Source organism: Accipiter gentilis, chromosome 25 (genome assembly GCF_929443795.1).
Source record: "Accipiter gentilis chromosome 25, bAccGen1.1, whole genome shotgun sequence".
In the NCBI taxonomy this organism is placed as follows: Eukaryota; Metazoa; Chordata; class Aves; order Accipitriformes; family Accipitridae; genus Astur; species Astur gentilis.
In genome coordinates, this window is record NC_064904.1 from 18,567,257 (window position 1) to 18,588,577 (window position 21,321).

The 21,321-nt window shown below is 44.5% G+C and overlaps 1 protein-coding gene across 5 annotated transcripts in view; it reads right to left on the bottom strand.

Annotated features, from left to right (window-relative positions):
* TMEM260 (transmembrane protein 260) overlaps positions 1-21,321 on the bottom strand; it is a 34,654-nt gene that overhangs the window by 8,642 nt on the left and 4,691 nt on the right. For 4 of the 5 annotated variants that reach the window (XR_007509584.1, XM_049828551.1, XM_049828549.1 and 1 more), the window contains exons 2-6: positions 20,181-20,212; positions 19,271-19,422; positions 6,377-6,554; positions 3,889-4,002; positions 1,389-1,568 (exon numbers count right to left, since the gene is read on the bottom strand). Coding sequence is in view for 4 of the 5 variants with exons in the window: in XM_049828551.1 (XP_049684508.1) it covers positions 1,389-1,568; positions 3,889-4,002; positions 6,377-6,554; positions 19,271-19,422; positions 20,181-20,212 (656 nt within the window). In the remaining variant the exon portion in view is untranslated. The remainder of the gene's footprint in view (positions 1-1,388; positions 1,569-3,888; positions 4,003-6,376; positions 6,555-19,270; positions 19,423-20,180; positions 20,213-21,321) is intronic. The other variant, XM_049828553.1, reaches the window with a different exon arrangement.

Sequence of the window (21,321 nt, forward strand, 5' to 3'; positions counted from 1 at the left end):
CAGCTCGCTGGCAGCTGACGGCTTCTGGCCTCAGACACATCCCTCGCAGGAGATGACATTTCTGACCCTTGGCTTACAGGTGGAACCCCCGCCCGGGTTTTTTCTTTGTTTGGTTTTTTTTTGACCCTGCCTGCCCTTAAAACGGAGCCGTGGGACGCAAGGGCTGTCTGTCCATCCAGGCAGGGCTCTGGCATTATCCCAACTGGCGTTGGGACCAAATGCTTGGATTTTGCCGCATTTATTGCTCCTGTTTCAGACAAGTTCATCGTAAATGTGATTTGTGGTGTAGGATTACACGCAGTCCATCCCTAAGCCTCCTGAACATCAACTTGAATTCATCACATTTGATGGAGAAAGGAGTTAAGGGATTTGCATGCCTTGGTATTGCTCTGCCCAATGGAGTCTTGTTCTCAGGAGACAGCTGGGAATAGGACAACGGGGGAAATCTCCCAAGTCCTTCAGAGGGTGGATCTTATCTCTGTAGGAGTTTTGGAAAGATTAAGTGGCAGCAGCAGGAATTATCAAGCCTTTTGCCTCACATCTTACAGCCACCCAGCTCTCCGAGAAGGCTGTAATGGAATGGCAACCGTGCTCGCTGTGTCAGGTTGGCTGGATAAGGGGGCTTAATTTCTGAGGACATGGGGCTTCAAGACCCCACAGAGTGACACAATATGTAAACCATACCTTTTTCTCTTTTTTCCCCCCAGTGGTGCGACTTCCCAGCTCTCTGCACTGAAATCTCTGAAGCAGAAGGACAGAGGGGTGCTGGGCGTTTGCTTTCCTTGGGTGGCCAGTGCCAAACATCTAAGTCAGGGCTGGAGGAGGCAGATGCAAACCTTGCACTCTGCAAGCAACCATGCAATACCTCCCTCCCTTGGAAAGAGCACAGACCTGTCAATAACTCATCGGGGGGTTCTGAGACCCCTCAAACCTACCACTCATTTACATTCAATATTAGTATTAAGTCAATTAAAAGGAATGTTTTTTGAAGGTACAGCAACGAAAACTGCTTGCTCTTTAAATAGCTGAGTTTAAAACAAAAAAAGTAAGACAATTATTTGTCTTAAAACAAGAAAAATACAAAACTTGATGTTGCCATCTCCCTCTAGCACAGTTTGCTCTTTGGGCTCTTACAAGACACCTGTACAGCTCCCAGTAAATAATACGGCTCACCCCGTAAAGGCAAAGAGAATTATTTCTTTGCTTTCCCAGCTATGTGATCCATTCCCAGCAAACCTGACAGATCAGAAGGTCAAAATCAGAAACAAGTTTTTAAAAAAGAAAACATTTTCAATTTCTTCCCCTGCAGCCATTAATCATCACAAATAGAAAGGTTCTGCTATTGCATAAGTTAAAGGAAAGTCATTTAGAAAATGACCTTTATTTACCAGATTGAATGTCCCATATTCTTCCCTGAGAAAGTGGGTCAAAAATCCTTGAAAAGTCGTCTGGTCTCCCCATGTCCAACGGGCTCGATTGAGGTAGGACGAAGCCGGCAGATAGAGATAAGGCAGCAAACCAGCCAAGAAGCATAAACCCAACTTCAGCAAATGGCCTAGGGACAATTCCTGCACCAAAATATGTCATATTGCATAACAATGTTTATTTTAGTTTAATCACGCTGGAACTTCAAGAACAGATAAAGAAAAAACATCAAATATATTTACACAGAGCTGATCTCTCAATTTATAGTAAGTCCCTACAAAATGCTATGTTAAACCTTACGATTTTGTGGATTACTAGGAAACTGCATCAAACTGATCTCCTTTGCATGGCAGGGTGAAATTTAAGTGAAGCAAATAATATTAGCTAGGACTCATGAGTATCATACTCATTGCATCTTTCACATTTAAATCATGGCATGACATGCATAGATGGCTGAAGCACTGCAAGGCTGAGATAACCCACTTTGCAGCGATTAAGAGTTGGCTGGTATTCCATCTGGCAAAAAAAAAAAAAATGCTGCTCTAGTACAACTACACACATCATCACCATCATCAGGAGTCAGTTTTGCCATTTACTTTATCGCGATTACGCTGGCTAAATTGGATAGGCCAACTTTTGGGGTGGGATTTTCAAGACTGCCTAAGGGGTCAGGAAGACAAGACTTTCAAAGGGACTTCTGTGCCTAACTCCTTTAAGTGCTTTGGAAAATCCCACCCTAGAATATTGCACGCTTGCTTTATCGTTAGCCACTGCCCTGTCAATCAAAGCACTTCTTCAGCAGTTGGGGTTATGGGGAAGAGGCACCATTCAGAATGATGATCTACAGAGCAGAAAAAGTAGCTTAATAACGGTGGTGGCCAGAGTTCCTTCAGAAGAAAGCTGGCTCTTTTTTACTTAAGAGGTCACTGTTTTCCATCAAATACCCTTCTTCTCAGGTGGTTTTCTGCAGCAGGCACCACTGGGCTGGCTAAAGTATTTCCCAGGAATATTATATTAGCACAGGACTGTCCTTGCTGGAAATCACAGAGGCCTCTCTGGACCTCCCTAGTTGGAAAAAAAAAAAAAAAAAAGCTCTGTTTAAAGAACACAAATATATTGCAGAAGTGAGTTTTCATTGTGTTAAAAGAAATATATAGTCAGAAAGGGGTTTGCTGGAGATACTGAACAGAATTTGGATCAAGCTCGCCTGAGTTGCATCTTATCTCTTGCAGCTCACGTGCTTCAGTCCAGGCTGTTATACCCTGTGCCATTACTCACAACCACACCTGATTTATCAGGTTGAGGGTGGAAAAATACAGGCAGGACCGGCCTGGCAGAAACCTGCCCAACTGTGACCTTCAGTGGGGCAAAAGAGAGAGGAGGAGGAGATGGAGGCTTCTCAGGGCAAAGTGATCAGAGCATCTGCACCATTGAGATGTGGAGCTTGTTTTCAGGGCAAAGCAGAATTTCTACAACATGTCTACATCCAGCCTGATGCACTGACTCACAGATTACCTACGGAATACAAGAGCATCCAGACAGATGCATATCACCTTCATAAGCCAAGCATGCAAAAAGGTGTTTTCACCTTCTTACACAGCTAGCAAGCTCAATAAAAGAGGGGTAGAAGGAGGAACATCTTGAGAATGGGATCTCTGGTAGGAGATGAAAGGGACATATTTGACCAGATCAGGAGCTTGCTGTTTCACCGCAGGTCAGCATTCCTTTGGTCTTTCCCAGCTGGCACGAGCAAGGTGCTCTTCACCCGAGAGCTGATCTCTTGTAGGACTCACGAGTGCTGGCTGCATCAGAGCTGGAGGCACGTCCCAAGAAGATGCTGAAGAAGACTTCCCTAAAGATAAGCATCTGCAGCCTTATTGCTGTGCTGCTTATTCTGGCTGAGCCTTCAACCATCAACAGCAGTTGCAAGGTGCTCTGCAATGAGCGGACACAGCTTTCGTTTGCTGCCACCAGGGAATCGACATACAGAAACTCATCTCCAAATGAGCTGATGCCACGAGAAAGCCAGTGCCGTCAGCCAGGAGAAGCAGTGCCCAGACTGTACGTGGCTGTGACTTCTCACCAACAGGTATTGATCTGCCTTCCTGTTTGGTAGGTCATTGAACATGCTCTTATTTCGTCCACGTTGAGCGGTTTTTAGCTCCAAGTATCGGTCTCGTAGCTGCTCACAGGATATCTGCAAGCAGGTGGGGCAGAGCGCTCCTGTGCCAGGAGACACGGGCAGGTCACCAATTGCTGGTGTGAGCACGGGCCCTAAATTGTGATCGGTGGCTCTGGCGTCAGACTGATGGACTCTAACTTCGGTGGGTTATGACTGACTAGTTTAGACAGACCACTGACTGTCCCTGTTTGTACATCAACATAAAAGTGGCACGAGTGCTTGCAAAGAAGAAAAACTCACTGCCTTACAAAAACAGAGGCACGGGTCAGCAAAATACGTACCGTCTTTCTGAAAAGCCGGGAGAGAACCCAAGGCACAATACAAGCGATATAAAGCACTATCGTGTGCTGATTGCACAAACTGAGCCCACAGCAAAAGGCACCAAGTTTAGAGATCTGAAACGGGAAAAAAACCCAAACGCATTCACAATTACTCTTTATGGTTTGCAAAAACATCCAGAGACCAAAAGAGCTCCAGTGCAGCCCACAGCATGCTTGCAGGAGACAGGCAAATACATTGGTGAGCACCGATCAATTATAACACAGGTAACGCAGGCTATTTTTGATTATTTACAGGGAGATTTCATTTGTTTAACAGAAAACATTATTTAAGAAGCATCCAACGCAACAACGGCTATGTCTCCACATATACAGAGATCATCTGTAGCACCATCATGTCGTAACGATGCACCGGGGTCCAATTCCTGAACCCCTGCTACACAGGGGAGACTGCCCAGCAGCTAACCCCAAAGGATGCAAAGTTTTCAGAAGCCATACCCTAAAATAATGCCATTATGTACAGAGACTTCATTTTATATAACAGGAATTATTTTTTTCCTCTTCTTCAGGCACAGAGGGCTAAAGTCAGGGCAGCACAAACTTCCTAAGCAAGGGAATTAGTCTAAAAGCTCATTTTCAAGCATCTTTGAAAGAGTTTTCTGATAAAATGGGTAATGTATCCAGACTATACAGCACGGTGCAAGGGTATTTCTGGTACTCACTGAGGATTATTCACAGGTTCGTTATTGGTACCATGGCCATCCCTGGCTGATGCTAAGGAAAGCCTCTCTCTGCCCCATGCTGCCATATGCTCTGCTCTGTCCCAACACCATCAAACCAGTGCCGAGTCCTCTTCGTTCAGTGGGGGAGGACGAGGCTACAAGAGCAACTCCAGGTAGAAACCTTGGGTCAGTGCCATGTACACCACTGGCCACTGCTCCTCCTCTGAATTTGCCTCCTCTTCCACCATCACTGGCCACTTGATCCATGTTACAACCTGAAGCCATGCCCCAGGGCAGCCCCTCGGTGGGCAACAAGCCACCAGAGTCCCGCAGACATTGCTGGACAGGAGCCGACAACCCATCCTCACCTCCCCAGCCATCCCCAAGGAGGACGGCACTTCCATCTACCATCAGATCATCGCCCCTCCTTATTTCAGTCACTGGTGAGGATGGCCTGTGAGATGCAAACACTTGCCTTGGCGTGGTGATGGGATCACCTGGTAATTTTTAATTGACTGCCCAGTATTCAACGGTGGATGCTGCCTTGCCATGAAAACACCTGCCCTAACTTCTGAAAAACATTTACAGGCTTCAGAGCTGCCCTGTGGGAGTCAGAACAACCTCAGTAATTTTTCAAGTATATTGATGAACTCCAAGCACACCCCTGAAGATGTTTGCACGACCATCTGATATATGAAAAGCGCTGTGAGCTTGCTGTTGGCAGCCTGGCTTCTTCAAGGTGTGGGATGCCAGACACCCAAAAAACATTGAAACAAGCTCCTTAACTGCTTCTGAAAATCTCATCTGAAAATCCCATTGGAAATTGGGCACGTGAAATGTGGAAGCAGGTTGGAAAATGCCCAACTCCATCTTTGTGGAGTTCGGGTTGTAGGGATCTTGGGACAGTACTCACTAGAAAAGAAAAAAAAAAAAAAAATCCAATGGCGAAACAAGGTCTCTATAACCACTGATAAAACATGTTATTTGAGAACTCACGAAGCTGAGTAAACTACCACTGCGGACTCCTGAAATTCTAGCCTAGCCCAACAACAATCCTTTTATTCACACAATTTACAGGAATCACAGCAGGCAAGTCTGTGAGAGGAGAAGAGATCAGATGTTCAGGCAAATAGAAGTAGAAAGAACAAGACTGCTGAGTAAAAATATCATTTGGCTGCCTAGTCTGTTTATAAGGTAGAGAATATAGCATGAAATGTAAAGTCTCTGTATTTAACAATGCCATTATTTTAGGAGCACATTTAATTTCAAAAGAAGAACTGATTGAAAATTTGGTTATTTCAGTTTTTCAGTAAAATCCTGGGTTTCTAACTAGATGGAGTTTTCTGTAAAATATATCTATTTACCCCAAGGAAAAATACCAGTTCTGAAAACAAGAACTTGAACAGCCTAGTTTGAGTCTTTGATGCAGGAAACCAAACTTTACACTAAAACATTTAGATGAAAATGATTTTGCTTCTCCTGTTTCTACCCTGTGTGTATTAAAACAAACCAACCCCAAACCCATCCAACAGGTCCCAAGTCAACCCTTAAGCAAAGTGGATGCGTTTTTCAGTGTTTGGCACTTTTGAACATCCAGGTAGGTCAGGGATGGACACCAGCCAGCACGGTTGCTGAACCAAGTCCCAAAATTTGGCCTTCTTTATTTAAACAAAACTAAACCAGCACTAAATGAATAGGAAATTAAACAGCTGCGTGATAACTAATTGAAAAAAAATAAAGAACTATTCACTTTCCTTGAGATGTTTTACCTTTGATCTCTCTTTTGCAGTGGATGCCTCCTCAAAATGCACGGTGAGAGCCATCAGCAGCCCCACAAACAGATTGTTTAAGCTAAAAACCTCCGCCGCGATGGACCACTGCCATGTTAGACGAGAAAATGAAAACACCCCCGCAGCAAGGATTCCTCCAGCATATGAGCCAGAAAGCCTGCAAACACAGATAACATGAAATCTTCTTTTCCAACAAAAAAGCCTACTTTATTGTCCTTCTTTTTTTAATTTTTTTTTTTTAACATACTGTAGCAGCAGAAATGATGACTGCCACCCAGCACCCTGCCAAAACATTATATGGTTAATATCTTCCCAATAATTTCTTCGCAAAGAATTGCAATTAGGAAGAACAGGCGTTAGCCAGCCCTGTCTATTTGCAAGCCACCCAACACCAAAGAGTCGGCTTCTTCTCGCAAGCGCCGTGAAAACTTCCAGTATTGAATTTGGTTCAGAAACCCCGATGAGCGATGGCCCAGCGGGTCGTGGTACGCCGAGCCAGGGAGTCATGCCTCTAATGGGATACTCTCCGCTGGAGGAGACGCCAGCAAGGGTGCAGCCTTAAATTCATCAGGGTGCTGAATAAAGAGTGGATTAGAGCTATTCACGATGGACAGCATTAGCAGAGCTTTCCCGAGGGGGGATGTTTAGTGTCTCGGGGGTAGGCGAGGATTGCGGCACCCATGGTCCCAGCAGGGAGAGGTGCCCGCCGGGATCGGGAGCGGGGAAAACGGGTGTCAGCTCCGGCGAGCAGGAGGGAGCGGGTGAAGCACCCGCCGTTGGGATGGCCGCGAGCCTGAAAGCCAGGCACCTCTGCGACTCCCGGACGGGATTATGGCACACGCTCCCCACAGAATCACTTGCCCAACTTGGCTGGATGCTGCAGCCGGCGCGGGGAGCCCACGAGGTGGGATTTAGCCCGGCAAACCTATTATGCCTGCTCTGCAATAGTGGCTCTTCCCACCCAGTCGCATCGGGGGCAGCTCTGGCTCTGCCCGCATGGAAGGTCTCCCCTTCAAGAAGTCACCCTGAAAAGATGCCACGTAGGGCACCACAACCAGCTCAATTACGCCTTATCCAAAGACAGAAATAGCTGTGGCTATGATCAAAGCTCCTCTCCAGAAATTCACCGTCCCACTGTGAGACTAAGCCAGGCTCTACCACAAATCGGGTATTTTTCTAGTCCCACCTCAGGTACTCACACTTCCATTTAGTCCTAATGTTTCCAGGAGGCTTAAAGCAAAATGATGATAAGCTAACCAATTTTTTCATCAAGCTACCCGTGTAATTTGCCCCTATATACTGGCCATATCCTCTAGCACAGCCAAAGTCCCCAGGTGGCTTGTTCTGCCCATCAGAGATCGGAGAGTGGTCATCCATGCAGGACTTGCTTATGGGGTTCCTCACGTAACTCTAAGATAAATGGAGACCAAGTAAACAAAACCTACAGCCCCTACGAAGAGAGGTGAGGGAGCTGCTGGCAGAGCACTCCCTAGCAAGGGCTCCTCTCATTAGTTACGCTTTCTTTCCACCTTCCCAAAACGACCTCCGTACAGCCAACCTCCTTCTATAGATGTCAAAGAAGGGCTTGTGCAGTCAGAACAGGAATTTTTAACCCATTAAAAGTGGGAAGCAGGGTTCACAGGGAGGAAAGGACTGGGATGAGGGCTTGGGAAGAGCAGGTCTGTGTTCCTCCTCCTGCCACCAACATCAGACGTCGTGCTGGGTGGTCTGGGACAAGCCACTCTGCTCTTGTTGCCCCAGGTATCTGCAAAATAGGACTAAGGATTTTTGTCTCCTTTGTAAAACATTTTGAGATCTGCAGCTGCGGGAGGTAGCTGGAGGGCAAGAAGTAAGGCAGTTCAGTTAACAGAAGGGAAAAAGAAACCAACTCTCAGGTGTCCGAGGTCAGACCGAGACAAGCTCAGCGTGACACAGAGCTTCAGCATCAAGATTGTAGGAAGGGGTCTTGAAAAATCAATGGAAGGGGAAAGAAAAGTCTGAAAATTCTCAACTGACAGCAGATGGGACCATTTCAGACCAAATCTGTGTCTGCAAAGTACCCCATAAGCTTCTGAAGAAAGGTGACATGGAACCTCTTCTGCAGGAAATCAGGCAAACTGCTAGTATCTACTGTTGTGCTCACTAACGCATGCCACCATGGTGGACTCTTCCAACGTCTAAACTTCACTGTGGTTCAACACAGGTTCGGGCATTTGGCATGAAATTCTCCAAGGCAAGACCTGTCACTCACTGCATTAATATAACACTTCAAAATCACACAGTTGCACATAGAAAAGACATTCACAGGCACGAAGGCTGCTCCGTCAGTTCTGCTACCAAGCCAGCCCAGCAGCCCTGAGTCCATCTCCTCCAAGGGTTGTGCTCTCCTCCTCCCTGTTACTAGAAAGATGTGGCACCCAAATAGAAAAAGGAAAGATGAGATGGAGTGTGCAGGAATCTAGCCAGGAGTGGTTTCTGCTCCTAAAGAAAAATACCAGGAAAGGGCAGCAGGGCCATGTGTATTCAAAAGCCCAGAGATCCCCCGACACACAAATCTCACTACGCAACATCCCTAAGTTTTGACTAAACCCTTTAAACAGCACAAACTTTTAGTTACAAAGAAACAACTTCGTAAATCCCGTTGAAATCCTTGCAGGGAAATAAGGTAAAAAAAGGTAAAACAACCTTCCCGAAAACCTTTGGATGAAAAGCAGCATTTTAGGCAAATGTCCCAATCATTTACCAATTCTCCTTGTCTTTCCCAGAAAAGACTCAAGCGTATCATTAGAGTTCAAATGAGATGAAAGAAATCCCATCCTCTTGATAAAAAGTCTCAAACCTGCGATTCAAGTTTTATGAAATAAGGCTTAAGCAAAAGCTACTCAACCCAAAGCTTAAAGACTTATCCCAGCTATGTGGGACAGAGGACACCTCTGCTCACCGAGCAGTGCAGGGTCAGGATCTAGCACTAAGCAGAGTCCACAGATCTGTTTGTCAACAGAGCCGGAGTTGCCTTTCATTCCCTGTGAAACTCATGGGAAAGCCAGGCTGCTAAGCTGACTTTGTGAAAGCATGTTGCATGCACGGAGCACCAAGCTCCTACAAGTATACTAGACGCTAAAAAAATCAAATGGAAATGTCTTGCATTCTTGAAGAACATCAAGACAGTAGCTTTAGGAAAGGCAAGCTGGAGACCAAGAGATTTTGCCGATTCTGTTGCCAGCAATGGAAGTGATAGATTTACAAGTTTGCTGATTCAGAAGGAAACACCCTTGGAAGTGAAAGCAATCAGAGCAGGTATTTCCAGATGAGGATGAAGACCACTTGGCAGAAAAAACCCAAACACATCCAGCAGGTCCACCCCATGCAACAGTTCATGGTGCAAAGTAGCACCAGCAGGACAAGCAGAAATGAATCCATGCAACTATATCAGCGTGATGCTGGGGCCAAATTAAATCAACCCTACCTTGTGGCTGGGCTAATGTTATACTGCTCATTTTGATCGACACGAGGATCTCCACGCACCACTGCACTCTGCCACCTGGCAGCCTCTTGGACTTCTCCCAGCACAGAGTGACACTGTGCTGTGTTTCTCTTGCCTTGGCACCAAGATGGGCCCCCAAACCCACACAGTGTCCAAGGAGGTGACAAAGCAACTCAGGCACGGACAACGCAGGTCAGCCACCTACAACGCTTTGGACCAAAGAAGAATTTCAAGGTAGGAAAGACACTGGTGGGTGTTTAGTCAGGTAAGGCAGAAAGAGACGAAAGAACAGAAAAGGCACAAAGATAACGGTAAAATAGAGACGGGAAGAATTGAAAGAGCAAAGGGATGGGGCAGAACTCTGGACCCGAGGTCAAGAAGCTTGAAGCCAAGAAAGAGGATGAAAAGATTTGCAAAGGAGGACAGTGCAATCTACAACATGTTGCATAAGGAAGCAGGACGTTAGGAAGCCAGAAGATAACGGCTGCTTTAATTACAGGCATAGATACCATTTTTGTGGTTAAGACAGAGTATGTTGTGGAAGAAGGTTAACACAAGAGGAAAAGGAGACTTCCCAAAGGCTCCATAACCCAACTACCAGTGTCGAGACAGAGAGGGAACAAGACCAAGAAGCCATTTGTGTGGAAGGCAAGAAGGGGTTTTCTTGTGGTACATAGACACATGCCTCACCAAAATCAAACACCAGGTCTGACACAGACACTGCAAATAATTCCTGCAGTGAAGCCTTGCCGGACAAGAAGCAAACACACAGACACCAGTCTCTTCCACCCAGCCTGGAGACCCACACTCTTCCATCTACAGTGGCTGGAGGCTTGCAGGTGCACTGTGGTCAGGAAACAGTTGGGTTTTTTCCTGAAAACACCTTTTGTTTGCTTAACACTGTCTGTCCTTTTGACAGCACATCAGGGCTCCGGAACAGCCAGCAGCAGAGATTTATCCTCACGTGACTTTTACTCATGCTTCTGCCTTTGAACGCATTTTTCAAATACATACAGTTTGAGGTGCTCCATAAAACAAGGCAAAGACCCATGACGGCTGGATCCTCAACTGGCCTCATGTAAAAGCAACATCTAGGAGGGCTTTATCCCACTGCTTCTGGGGAGCAGGGAGGGTAGCTTCCCGCTCTCCCAAAGCCAGGACGTTTCCCCCAGTCTTTGGAACCGGTATGAGAAAGAACAGATGACTGGAGCAAGAGGATCAATGGGTTGCCAAAAACGAAGCCATGGCAATAGTAATAACCAGCCGGTGTTCATCTGTCAACACGGTGTCAGCATAAAGCTACCTTGCAGTGACTCCCTCAAGAAGATGGGCTTTGAAAAGAATAAAAGGTGGGCAAAGCCCTGCTATAAGGCTCTGTCCAGTGGAGAGGGGATTGTGGGCTTGGGCTAGGTAAGGACGGTCTCTTCGGGAAGAGGGCTGGGTCACCTAGAAGAGAGCATTCAGAGTAGTAATACCCTGCCATCGGAACAGCCTCGGCGCACAGAAATCAGCTCATGAAAGAAGAAAACATTTGCAGCCAACGCAAGAGTGGGAGAGTCTTCGTAACTTCTTCCCGGGGTATTACAGCTGCCAACGCCGGGCCCACTTTGGGAAGGACCGAAGCACCGAGCTTGAATAAAAGCTGCCTTCTGCGCTTGTTTATCTTACGTGGAGGAAAAGCCAAGGGAACAGCTTGTATCTCTGATTTTGCAAAATAACTAGTTTGGGGCAAGACCTGCTGAAAGCACATGGAGCACGTTATCAAGATAAAACAAGGGGGAAGAAGGTCCCTTCCTATCAGTCGACCGACTATAATCTTCTGAACATGGGCAGAAATTCCCATCATCTGAAAATGCACTCGGAAGGGACAGAAACAGTCAGCAAATGAGAGGTCACGCAGTCCTTTGTGAGAAATATTTTCCCATGGCATCCCTAAACATAAAAGGAAAAGACTGGAAAAAAAATATTATTATTTTTGTTTTCCTTTTCAGGCACCCAAGTGAAAGAATGTGTGGCTGGGCCTCAGCTTCAAGGACATGGGCAGCAGAAACTTGCTTTAATCAGGAATATTTTAGCCACAGGGTTTTTATTAAGAGTTTGCAGGAACAATTGGGAAAATTGAAATTAGTTATTTTAATCTGGTTTTGCAATTACACTTTTTAGCTTCTCATTAGGTGGCAGTCACTAAAACATGTCAGTTTGCAATTTAAAATTTAGCCTCTCCTCTACGTTTGGTAAAACTTTTTGTTAGCCAAAAGCACAGGTTACATCTATACACATTTAACAAAGAACTCGATCAGTGTCTTTACTTTTTATTTAGAAAATAATGGCAGACATTTTATATTTAATAATTTGCAAAAACTTATTAAATGATTGGTATGGGAACTGGAATTTAATTAAAATATTTTCTTTAAATGAAACCTTCAGTGCACTGGATTCATAAAGAAGAAAAATAAGATAATCAGAATGTTTTATAATTGAAGCTGATGTATTAAACACTGGAAACACCTATCTGTACCTAATGAAATAAGGCAATTATTTCTGCCTTCTGTTCCCTCCAAAACTTTACAGGTAGCAGATCTCAGCCTCACATTATTTTTTTTTTTTTTAGTCAACGGAATAAGAAAAAACTCTCCCGCTTTTTAAAATCTCCACTAATAGACTAATGAATGGATTTTTTTTAATTTCAGTCTCTCCCTGCACCTGCAGATGATGACCCTGATGTTGGCGGTTCCTTGTACTTTTGCGCATCACCAGCGACTTCTGCCTCTGCAATGCTGTGACTTCGCTTTGCAGTAGCAAAGATATATCCCTTCAATGTATTTTTATTTCACGGTATAAGCGACTAGTGCATTGTAGATTTAATGTTCTGAATTTAATTTAAGAGGTTTCACTTGTCTGATTTATAAAAAAAACAAATTTTTTTGATGTAGGCTAAAAAGCATGGGACTTAGAAGACTCGACAACCAAGCTTTCCACAGATAAATTTTAAGTGGGCACGTGCATTGGTGCTGAAATAGAAAAACTATTTAAAAATAAAACACAAATAAAAATCCAAACACGAGCTTAGGACCTAAGTAATAACAATTATCCCCCAAAACCCCAATCCCTCTGGGTTTGCCTGCCTCTCAGTCACAACCACTCGATGGACAAAAGGCAGTTTCTCTTGCTCTCAGCGCTGAAGAGCCAGCACAGGTACTACAGGGAATAGCAAACCAGATTTTATTCTTCCTCAAGGACCTGGAGCTGAATAGCCACTTAAGCCCTGCCCGCAGCCTCCGCTCCCGGCGCCGGAGGAGGAGGTAGGAGAGCACGGCTTGGCTCGCCTCTCCTGCTCGAGTCTTCATGGCCACAAGGAGAGAACAGAAACCAAGCAAACGGGCAGGACCGCCATCAAAAAAAACCCCAAAACGGGTACTTTGGTTATAACCGACCGCCTTCTCCTTCGCGTCAACGGGACTTCAGGAGGAACGGGACTCGCCGACCTCAAAGCTCGCACGTTCCTGGACGCCCACCACCGTGCCGGAGCGGAGCGCTGCCTGCAGCAGCCCCCTCCCACGAAATTCTGGTAATTAAATTCAACACCTCCACGTCAAGGTATTCCAGAGCAGTTCAACGAGTGGAACAACTCACGACAGATCGATACAACGCATATAGGGCTGCGCTGCTTTAATAAATATCACCCCGCACTCACACCTTGCTAAAGAGCGAGTTGTAAAACTGTGCTTCCAGCCATTAAAAATGAGAACTTCTCTCCCAGTGTCTTTGCAAGCAGAAGAGGTATATCAGTTAGACCCATTATTTGATTCACAATCCCTAGAAAATAGGTACGCCTTTATCCTGGGCGCCCGTAATAACCGCTGCCTACTTCCAAAACCCCAACCCTCGGTAGGAACCGACTTTAGCTATTTAAATGTTTTATAAGTTTTTTTTTTTTTTTTTTTTGTAATTGCAGAAACTTTTCCTAATCTGACATTTGTTAAAACCCCTTATTAGAAATTATGCAGCCGCAGAAAAAAAAAAAAAAAAAAGTAAAAAAAAAAAAAAAAATAGAATAAAATATAAAATAAAATAAAAATGAGCTGGCTTCACAATTACCAAGTCAGCCCATGCAGCCCTTCGCTATTGTACGGAGTGGCATAAACCCCCCGGCGGCCTATCAGCTCCCTGGCAGGCAGGGGGCTGCGCTATTCAAAGCGAGAGATACAAGCTGCAGGGCAAAAACCTGGCAGCTCCCATCTGACCCCCCAATCCCCGGCTGGTGACAGCTCCAAGCTCCATGGCAAATTAGCCCTTCTCACATTACAATTGCAGGAGACAGATTCCATTAGCGGTATCTGAAATTGAGTGGAGAGCTGCTCCGTTATCAGACTTGACTCATAAGCGCCGCTATTAATCAGAGCTATGATAGCATTTATATATTTCAAGCTATCTGCCGCCGCTGTGATATTCTGCTACAAAGGGTTGATGGGACTTAGGGAAGGGAACAATGGAGCTTTCTGGGAAAAGCAGAGTAAATCAAGAAAGTCTGTGACTTCCGCACATTCTGAAGGGATTGCGGTTTACATAAATTTTCTCCCAATTGGAGATTGAGCTCTTCCTCATCTTACACATGGGATTTAGTTGTCACTCAATGGTAACAGCTGTGAAAAGGTGAAGCGGCCCACCGCTCAGAATATTGCCTCCGCTTTTAAAGCAATTAACCCATGAACAGGAGGATACCTGGTGATATCAAAGGGATTAAGCCAGGCAGTGCATTATTAACATTTCCTTGAACTAATTCTAACTCTGACTAGCTGTCAGAAAAGACTCTTCAGTCTTTAAAAAAAAAAAAAAAAAAAAAAAAAAAAAAGAAAGAGTTTTTTGCCCTGCTTTTTCCCCCCCGCCCCTTCAAAACGAAGCAAAGTTATTGCAGCCTAATGTGCCTACTTTAGAGCAAAATGCAAATGAACAGATTTGGTAACGTCTTCAAACAGACTGAACTCAGTGCTGGTTTATTATGGGGACAAGGGGAAAAATATAATATATATGTACGATCAATTAGCCAGAGGTCACGGTAGATATTCTTCTGAAAGCAAATTAATACTTGAGTACCTTCCTTTCTTCTCTCCCTCCTAAAACTTCGTAACTACTTGTTACTAAGCATAGCTGCTTTTGAAACAGCCAAGATCCTCACGCTGTGCTACAACGGCGGTAATCTACGATAATCTGTAATCTCGAAAAATCCAAATATGCCCTCTAAGGAGATTCCACCTTCCTCAAAGCCCAATATTTTAATTTCCCATGATGGCCGAGGGGGCACCGGCACACCAGGCAGGAGTGCTCCCCTCTTAACCCTCCATCTTCCCCAAACCATGCCCCCAAAAAAGGAGTCAAACTATTTGGGGATGACTCCTGCTCCAGCAAAGCCACACACCCGAGGGACACGGAGTATTTCCCCACTGGTCGCAGGCAGCAGACAACGTTTCCCAGCACCAGTTAGTTTTAGGGGAGCATCAGCCATGAAGTCCCTCTGGGGAAGACCACGAAGGTGACCCATCGTGCACCCATCGGTGCTCCAACGCGCCTGGTCCTTCTCAGGGACCTTCTCAAGAGAGCTCCAGGACACACATCACGGGAGCAAGAAACCTCAGGGCCACCAGGATGGTCAAGTGCCATGTCCAAAACACCTTGATGATATCAAAATCATCAAATCATTTTGATGATTTCATTATGAAACATGCCTAATGCTTCTTTTTTTTGGCAGTGGGAGAAGAGTTGGCTCCAGTTTTCATATGCATCCATAGTGTGTTGCCTGGAAGGTTTAAGAGGCAGGGAATATATATATTTATATTAATATATATACACATATATAAAAGTCCCAAACTTAACATGATACCCAGAACAGAAAACCAAGGAGACATGAACTGCTTAATTTAATGCAACATTTTCCCCCTTTTCAAAAACCCATATGCAACTCCACCAGAATAGAGCTGGCAAAAACTTACCAGAAGTACTCGGGCAATGACACGTTCTACCCTGCTACTGCCCCCGCAGTAAATTAACTTTGTATATTTAGATACAGCAAAACAGCCAAGCTATGAAAGGTATACACCGAAAATAAAAATGCACTTAAGGAAGGGGAAAGCATCGTATTTCTCTTTGCAATAGAGAATGCAAAGAATGCATCATCTGTGCAGAAAATGACACTTTGGCAATCATATTGTAAGAAGATAATTGGTTTACTTTGTAAACTTGCTATGCTTTGCCTCCCACAGTAAAACAAATAAATAGTTGTTTAAAGAAACAATCCTATAGCCGCACTTGCTGCGTCCTAAAAACATAAAGCAGCTCCCCCCGTCTTTCAAAGCAAAGATGAATTATTTGCTTCAGTTACAAGCAGTCCGAGAAAACTCTTTGTAAATGCCATTTTACGATAATTACAAGCAATTTATTAAGACTGTGCAGAGAGGGGGAAAAAAACCATATCTGAGAACTAATTCAAGAGAGTAAATCACTCGTTCGGCGATAGTCTGGATTACTGACAGAGCTTTTTGCATCAATGCAGTTTGACATAACTTAGTTTTAAGAAGCACAGTCCGGGCTTAAACACACCCCCCCCCCCCCCAAAATGAATAATATATTATATTTTATTATATTATAATATATAAACACACAAGATGTTGGGGTTGCTTCCCATCAACCCCATGGTGTCTGTGTGGAGCATCCCGCCAGCCATCACCTGGCAGAGGAGAAATCTGTTTAAGGAATAAATTCGATCCTAATCCTGCACACGCCAAACATCCCAAACACCACCCAGCCACGGAGGGAACGGCGACTCTTTCCTTAAGCAGTAAAAGAAATTGTCCCGACCTGCCGAGGAATAAACTCGGGAAATGCCTCTTCAACAAAATAAGTCAGTGGGAAAAAAAGGGAGAGATTTACTGTACGGGGATGCTGGGAGGCACGGAAAAACCCCGCGAGGGTAAACGGCGAGCCTGCCCGGCTGGTGGGGAGAAAAGAAAGGTTTTAGAGGTTAAGTTCAGGTCAGACGACAAATGAAATTGTAACAACCCAACTGACATTGTATAATGTCTTCTTCCACTCGATCAATAGGGCAGCATCAGCCCCATTACCATAGAGATGGCTTCCTCCCCGCTGAAGGGTGGCTATTGTTTGAGGAGAGAGATTTGCCACTTGAACCGTGTTGCTCCCGAAGGATGTGTACTTCATCAATTATTTGTATTCCTAACATCTACATATTTTCATATTAACATCCACATTTCATGCGGCAAGAGGAGCAGGTGCTTATTTTTCCTCTGGTACCTCGCGGGGGTCACCCCATCAGCTAAATTTTAATTAAAACACAAAAATGCGGGGGGATTTGATAGACCGGTTTAGATCCTTTGTGAGTACGGACAAGCCCGGTTAAAACCAAAACACGTCGCCTTCAGAGAGTTACGGCTTTCATGCAGTCGGTGCCAGTAAACATCTTCTGAAAGATTTTTTTTTTTAAAAAAACTAGATGGTAAGGGAAAGAAAAAACTTTTTTTTTGCTAAATGAATGTCATAAAAAATAAATGAATTTTAAGGCGCTTGAAAGGAAAAATATAACATTGTCATTCGTAAATGAACCTGACCCGCAATACCTTACAATTAATTTCAAAAAAATCAATCGCTGCTAGGCTGAATAATTGATCCTGTCAGTGCCTTGTATCTATGAAGTAATTTTCTGTAAGTCCTAATAGTTTCTATCATTTCTCAGTTCCAGGTTTTCCGTTCTTCTGCACAAGTTTTAAATTTGACAGAAGCAACATCTTCCAAATCCAATTAAACAACAACAACAAAAAAATCAAACCTCTAGAAGTGTAAAAATAATTCCCAAATTTAGCCTGTCATTTCCCTCCCGTATTCTTAGTTCTCTAAAGCAACAATCGCATCATTTCATATGCAGAAAACGGGCACGTAAGGAACTGTCACGTTGGAGTTAGAACTAAGAAGCGGGGCAGATCTTCACAGTAACTGTAATAACGGGAATAACCACAATTAAAAAAAAAAAAAAAATCAGAACCCAATACTCAAAACCTTTAGCAACTCCTTGCAGGAGTTTTTAATATAATCAAAACGAGTCGTGCTCTGACGCTGCGCCTGGCGCTGTGCACGGGAGGGCAGCGCCACTTCCAGCTCCCCAAATACGCTGTAAAATACAGGATATTAAATTAAATAACGCCGACTTAATTACATGTATTACCCAACAGTAAAAGCAATCGCTCTAAATGCCTATAGAAACATCAAGGAATTACTTAAGCAATTCCAGTAGGTGTGCTTGGGAGCTGCTGCACTGCTACGTGAAAGGCAATGGGCAAAAAGCGAAGATGCACCCGGACAGACGGACGCCACGGACCGAAGTTTAAGTGAGCTCAGGGCTCTCGGGCTACGCAGGATCTGCCCCCCCTCATTTATTCCTGCTTTTATTTCTAGGTTGCTCTCGCTCTCTGGGAAGGTTTCCCCGAGGGGCGACGCGGCTCTGGAAGCGGATGGGAGAAAAGGGCTTTTGTCAAACTAATCTCGGCAAGGAAGCGCCCCGATATCGTTTCAGATTCCGCTGTTTGCAGCCTCAAAACGTGCCCTATTTTCCCTGCAAAAGAACATCAGAAATTGTTTGTACGGGTTGCGATAATCCTCTCAAATATGGGTCAGGCTGAGGTTAAGAGCAGCCAGAACTCGCACATCAAAGACGAGCGGGGTTAACAAAACCCCCCAAACCACGTGCGCATCCCGATTGTTCCCTTTCTTCTCCCAAGGTTAGAGGTCCGGAGAAAAACGGATGGGATCCAGCCGGTCCCCGGCAGCACCTCCGCCGGGGGAAGGCGGCCGGCACCGATGCTCGCCCCGGTCCTCGGGTACCACCGGCAGGCAACTGCCCATCCGCCTCCGCCGGGAGCCGCGATTAAACCGGGTTCACGGTTTTCCCCGATAGGTGAAGCTCATCCTGTTAATTTAAACAGACCATCTGCATCTTTCGAGAACGACAAACTTCATTAGTTCTGGTTAGTTAAACCGAGCGGTGATTTGTGATAATGAGCCTGAACAACCTGTCACGTCTGTGTAAGGGAAAGGTGCACTTTCTATTATAACTGTTATTATCATTTAACAGAAAGAAAAAAGGAAAAAAAAAAAAAAAAAAAAAAAAAGAAAAGAGGGACCTTTTGTGCAGGAAAGAAGGTCAAATTCAGATTAAACCGCTGTTAGGTTAATCAGAGGAACTAATTACAGCTGGAGAGGGAAGGGGGGAAACGCTAGTCCGAAGGCCAGAGGGGACAGCGGGAACCTTCGGAAACGTCCCGAGCCGACGGGGAAGCGCCCTGCCAGCATCACGCCAACGAGAAAACACCCCCAAATGACTTTACCTGAAAACCGTGTAAAAAAGCAAAGAGGCGGCAGCCGCTCCCAACAAGCCGCAGAGGAGATTGACTCGGTAGGCGGGGGAGCCGACGGGCAGCAGCCCCGTGGCCAGTTTGGCCAGCAGCGTGAACAGGGGGTAGCCGGGAGGGTGGGCGACCTACGGACAAGATCGATACGGGGTTGAAAAGAAGGGAAATTCTACAAAATCAAAAGGAGAGCGGCACGGCGGGGTCCGGCAGCAGGAGCCCGGGGTGGGGGGGGGGTTTCTCTGAGCAGCGCCTCTCCCCGACCCAGCCTTTCGTACCAATTTTTAACTCCGCAAATATTTTTCCTTAGTGGATTTGGCTCCACGCCTCGCCCATAATAATGAGGCGGCGAGAAAAGGAGGTGCCACGTTTCATTAGCGTGCCTTAAAGGGCTCCTTGTTTGGGTTCACAGTATATTAGGGTCATTCAAAAGGCTGTTGTTTTGGTTTTTTTTTTTTTTTTTTTAAAAAAAAAAGCGGCTTCTCAACTATTTTATTGGTTAGCAAGTTGAAAGACCACACTGCTATCGGATTACCACCGCGCTGACAGTCCTAAGGTCTTGCCTAAAGGGATCATGCACCATAATAAAGTTTATTAAATAATAAAACTTATTAAAATTGTTAACCCGATTTATTTTATTCTCCCCAGCTTATACAAAATTTGGGTTGATAATAAGCCAGCTACTGTATATACAGTAAAGCCTTTGCTTTATAATTTAGTTTAATTGGATTTAAAACTTGAAGTAAATTGTCGCGTGCTGTACTTATAAGTTAGTAAAAACTGTGGTTTGAAAATAAATTAATCTACTTTACTCCATGCTTAATTAAACTTCCTTAATTCCTAAAACTGTTAATGAGAGCATTGATTAAACAATAAAACTAATACTTACTCCAAGCTCATATGCGGCTGTGATCAGCTCCCCTGTGAAAAAATAATGTAAAACCAATAATTACTATTAGGAAATGACACTCCTCCAAAGTTTTCAAAATCCAAATGCTTGCATTGGGGTTTTGCATTAATTTGACTGGATAAAACTGTAAATCTGTAGAGATTTAACAGCATGAAATTTTCTAAGAATATTTTCTCCCTCTGATGTCATTGCACAAAATATCTTTTGTATGTTTTCGCGAGACTTTTATGAACAGATAAGTGAAAGTATAGGTAGGCTCGGGTAAAGAATGGCCCGAGATATTCAAAATGCAGACGTTTGTGCATATTTTTAATTTAAAACCAACTGACTCAATAACTTGCAAGGACTACAGTTTGCAACGCTTAAGCTGCATTGTCTCTTAAACAACCCAGTTGTTTCTCATTAAAAAAACCTACAGCTTTATAGTTTTAAAGAGGGAAAAATATAATCGGTGATCGTGCAAATCTGCATCCACGTTATTTGGGAACGCTGCTCGCCCTCGATGCTAAAGCAATTCTTGCAGCATCTGCTTCGCAAGTAACACTTTTACCTGTCAGCGGATGCCGCATCCAGCAGCCGCTCCCATTAGAAACACCATTCAGATTTTGCATTTCATGTGTATTTTGTGCCACGACAAACAACTGCCACAAAAAGATCCATGTTAGCATAATAGCTAATAATACTTGACATTTTTAGAGCACTTGACACTGAAGCAGTTTGCAACGCTCCTGAGCAGCGGGTATTAAATATAGTCAATAGGCACAACACATTCAGGGACGAAGGGCACAACCAAGGGGCGACAAAATTAAAAGTTACGGCTGGTTTTCCTTCTCTCCCTCAAATTTTGTGATCCTGTTTTGCAGAGCCTGGTCTTACTGGTCCTGCTAATTTTGCAAGTGCCAAGGTCACGGTAGCTTTGTCCCATCGTTAGATGGTAAAGACGCAAAACGAAGGGCGCTGTTGGCTTTAAATGCTAAATTAACAATATTTTAAATTTCGGCACGTTATTACGTCCTTACCATCCAAGGCAAAGGAGGAGGATTGTACAAATGGCACCTTTAAATCTTGACATGACTGTAAACAATATATTTTAAAAGGAAGATGCAAGTCAACCCACTAC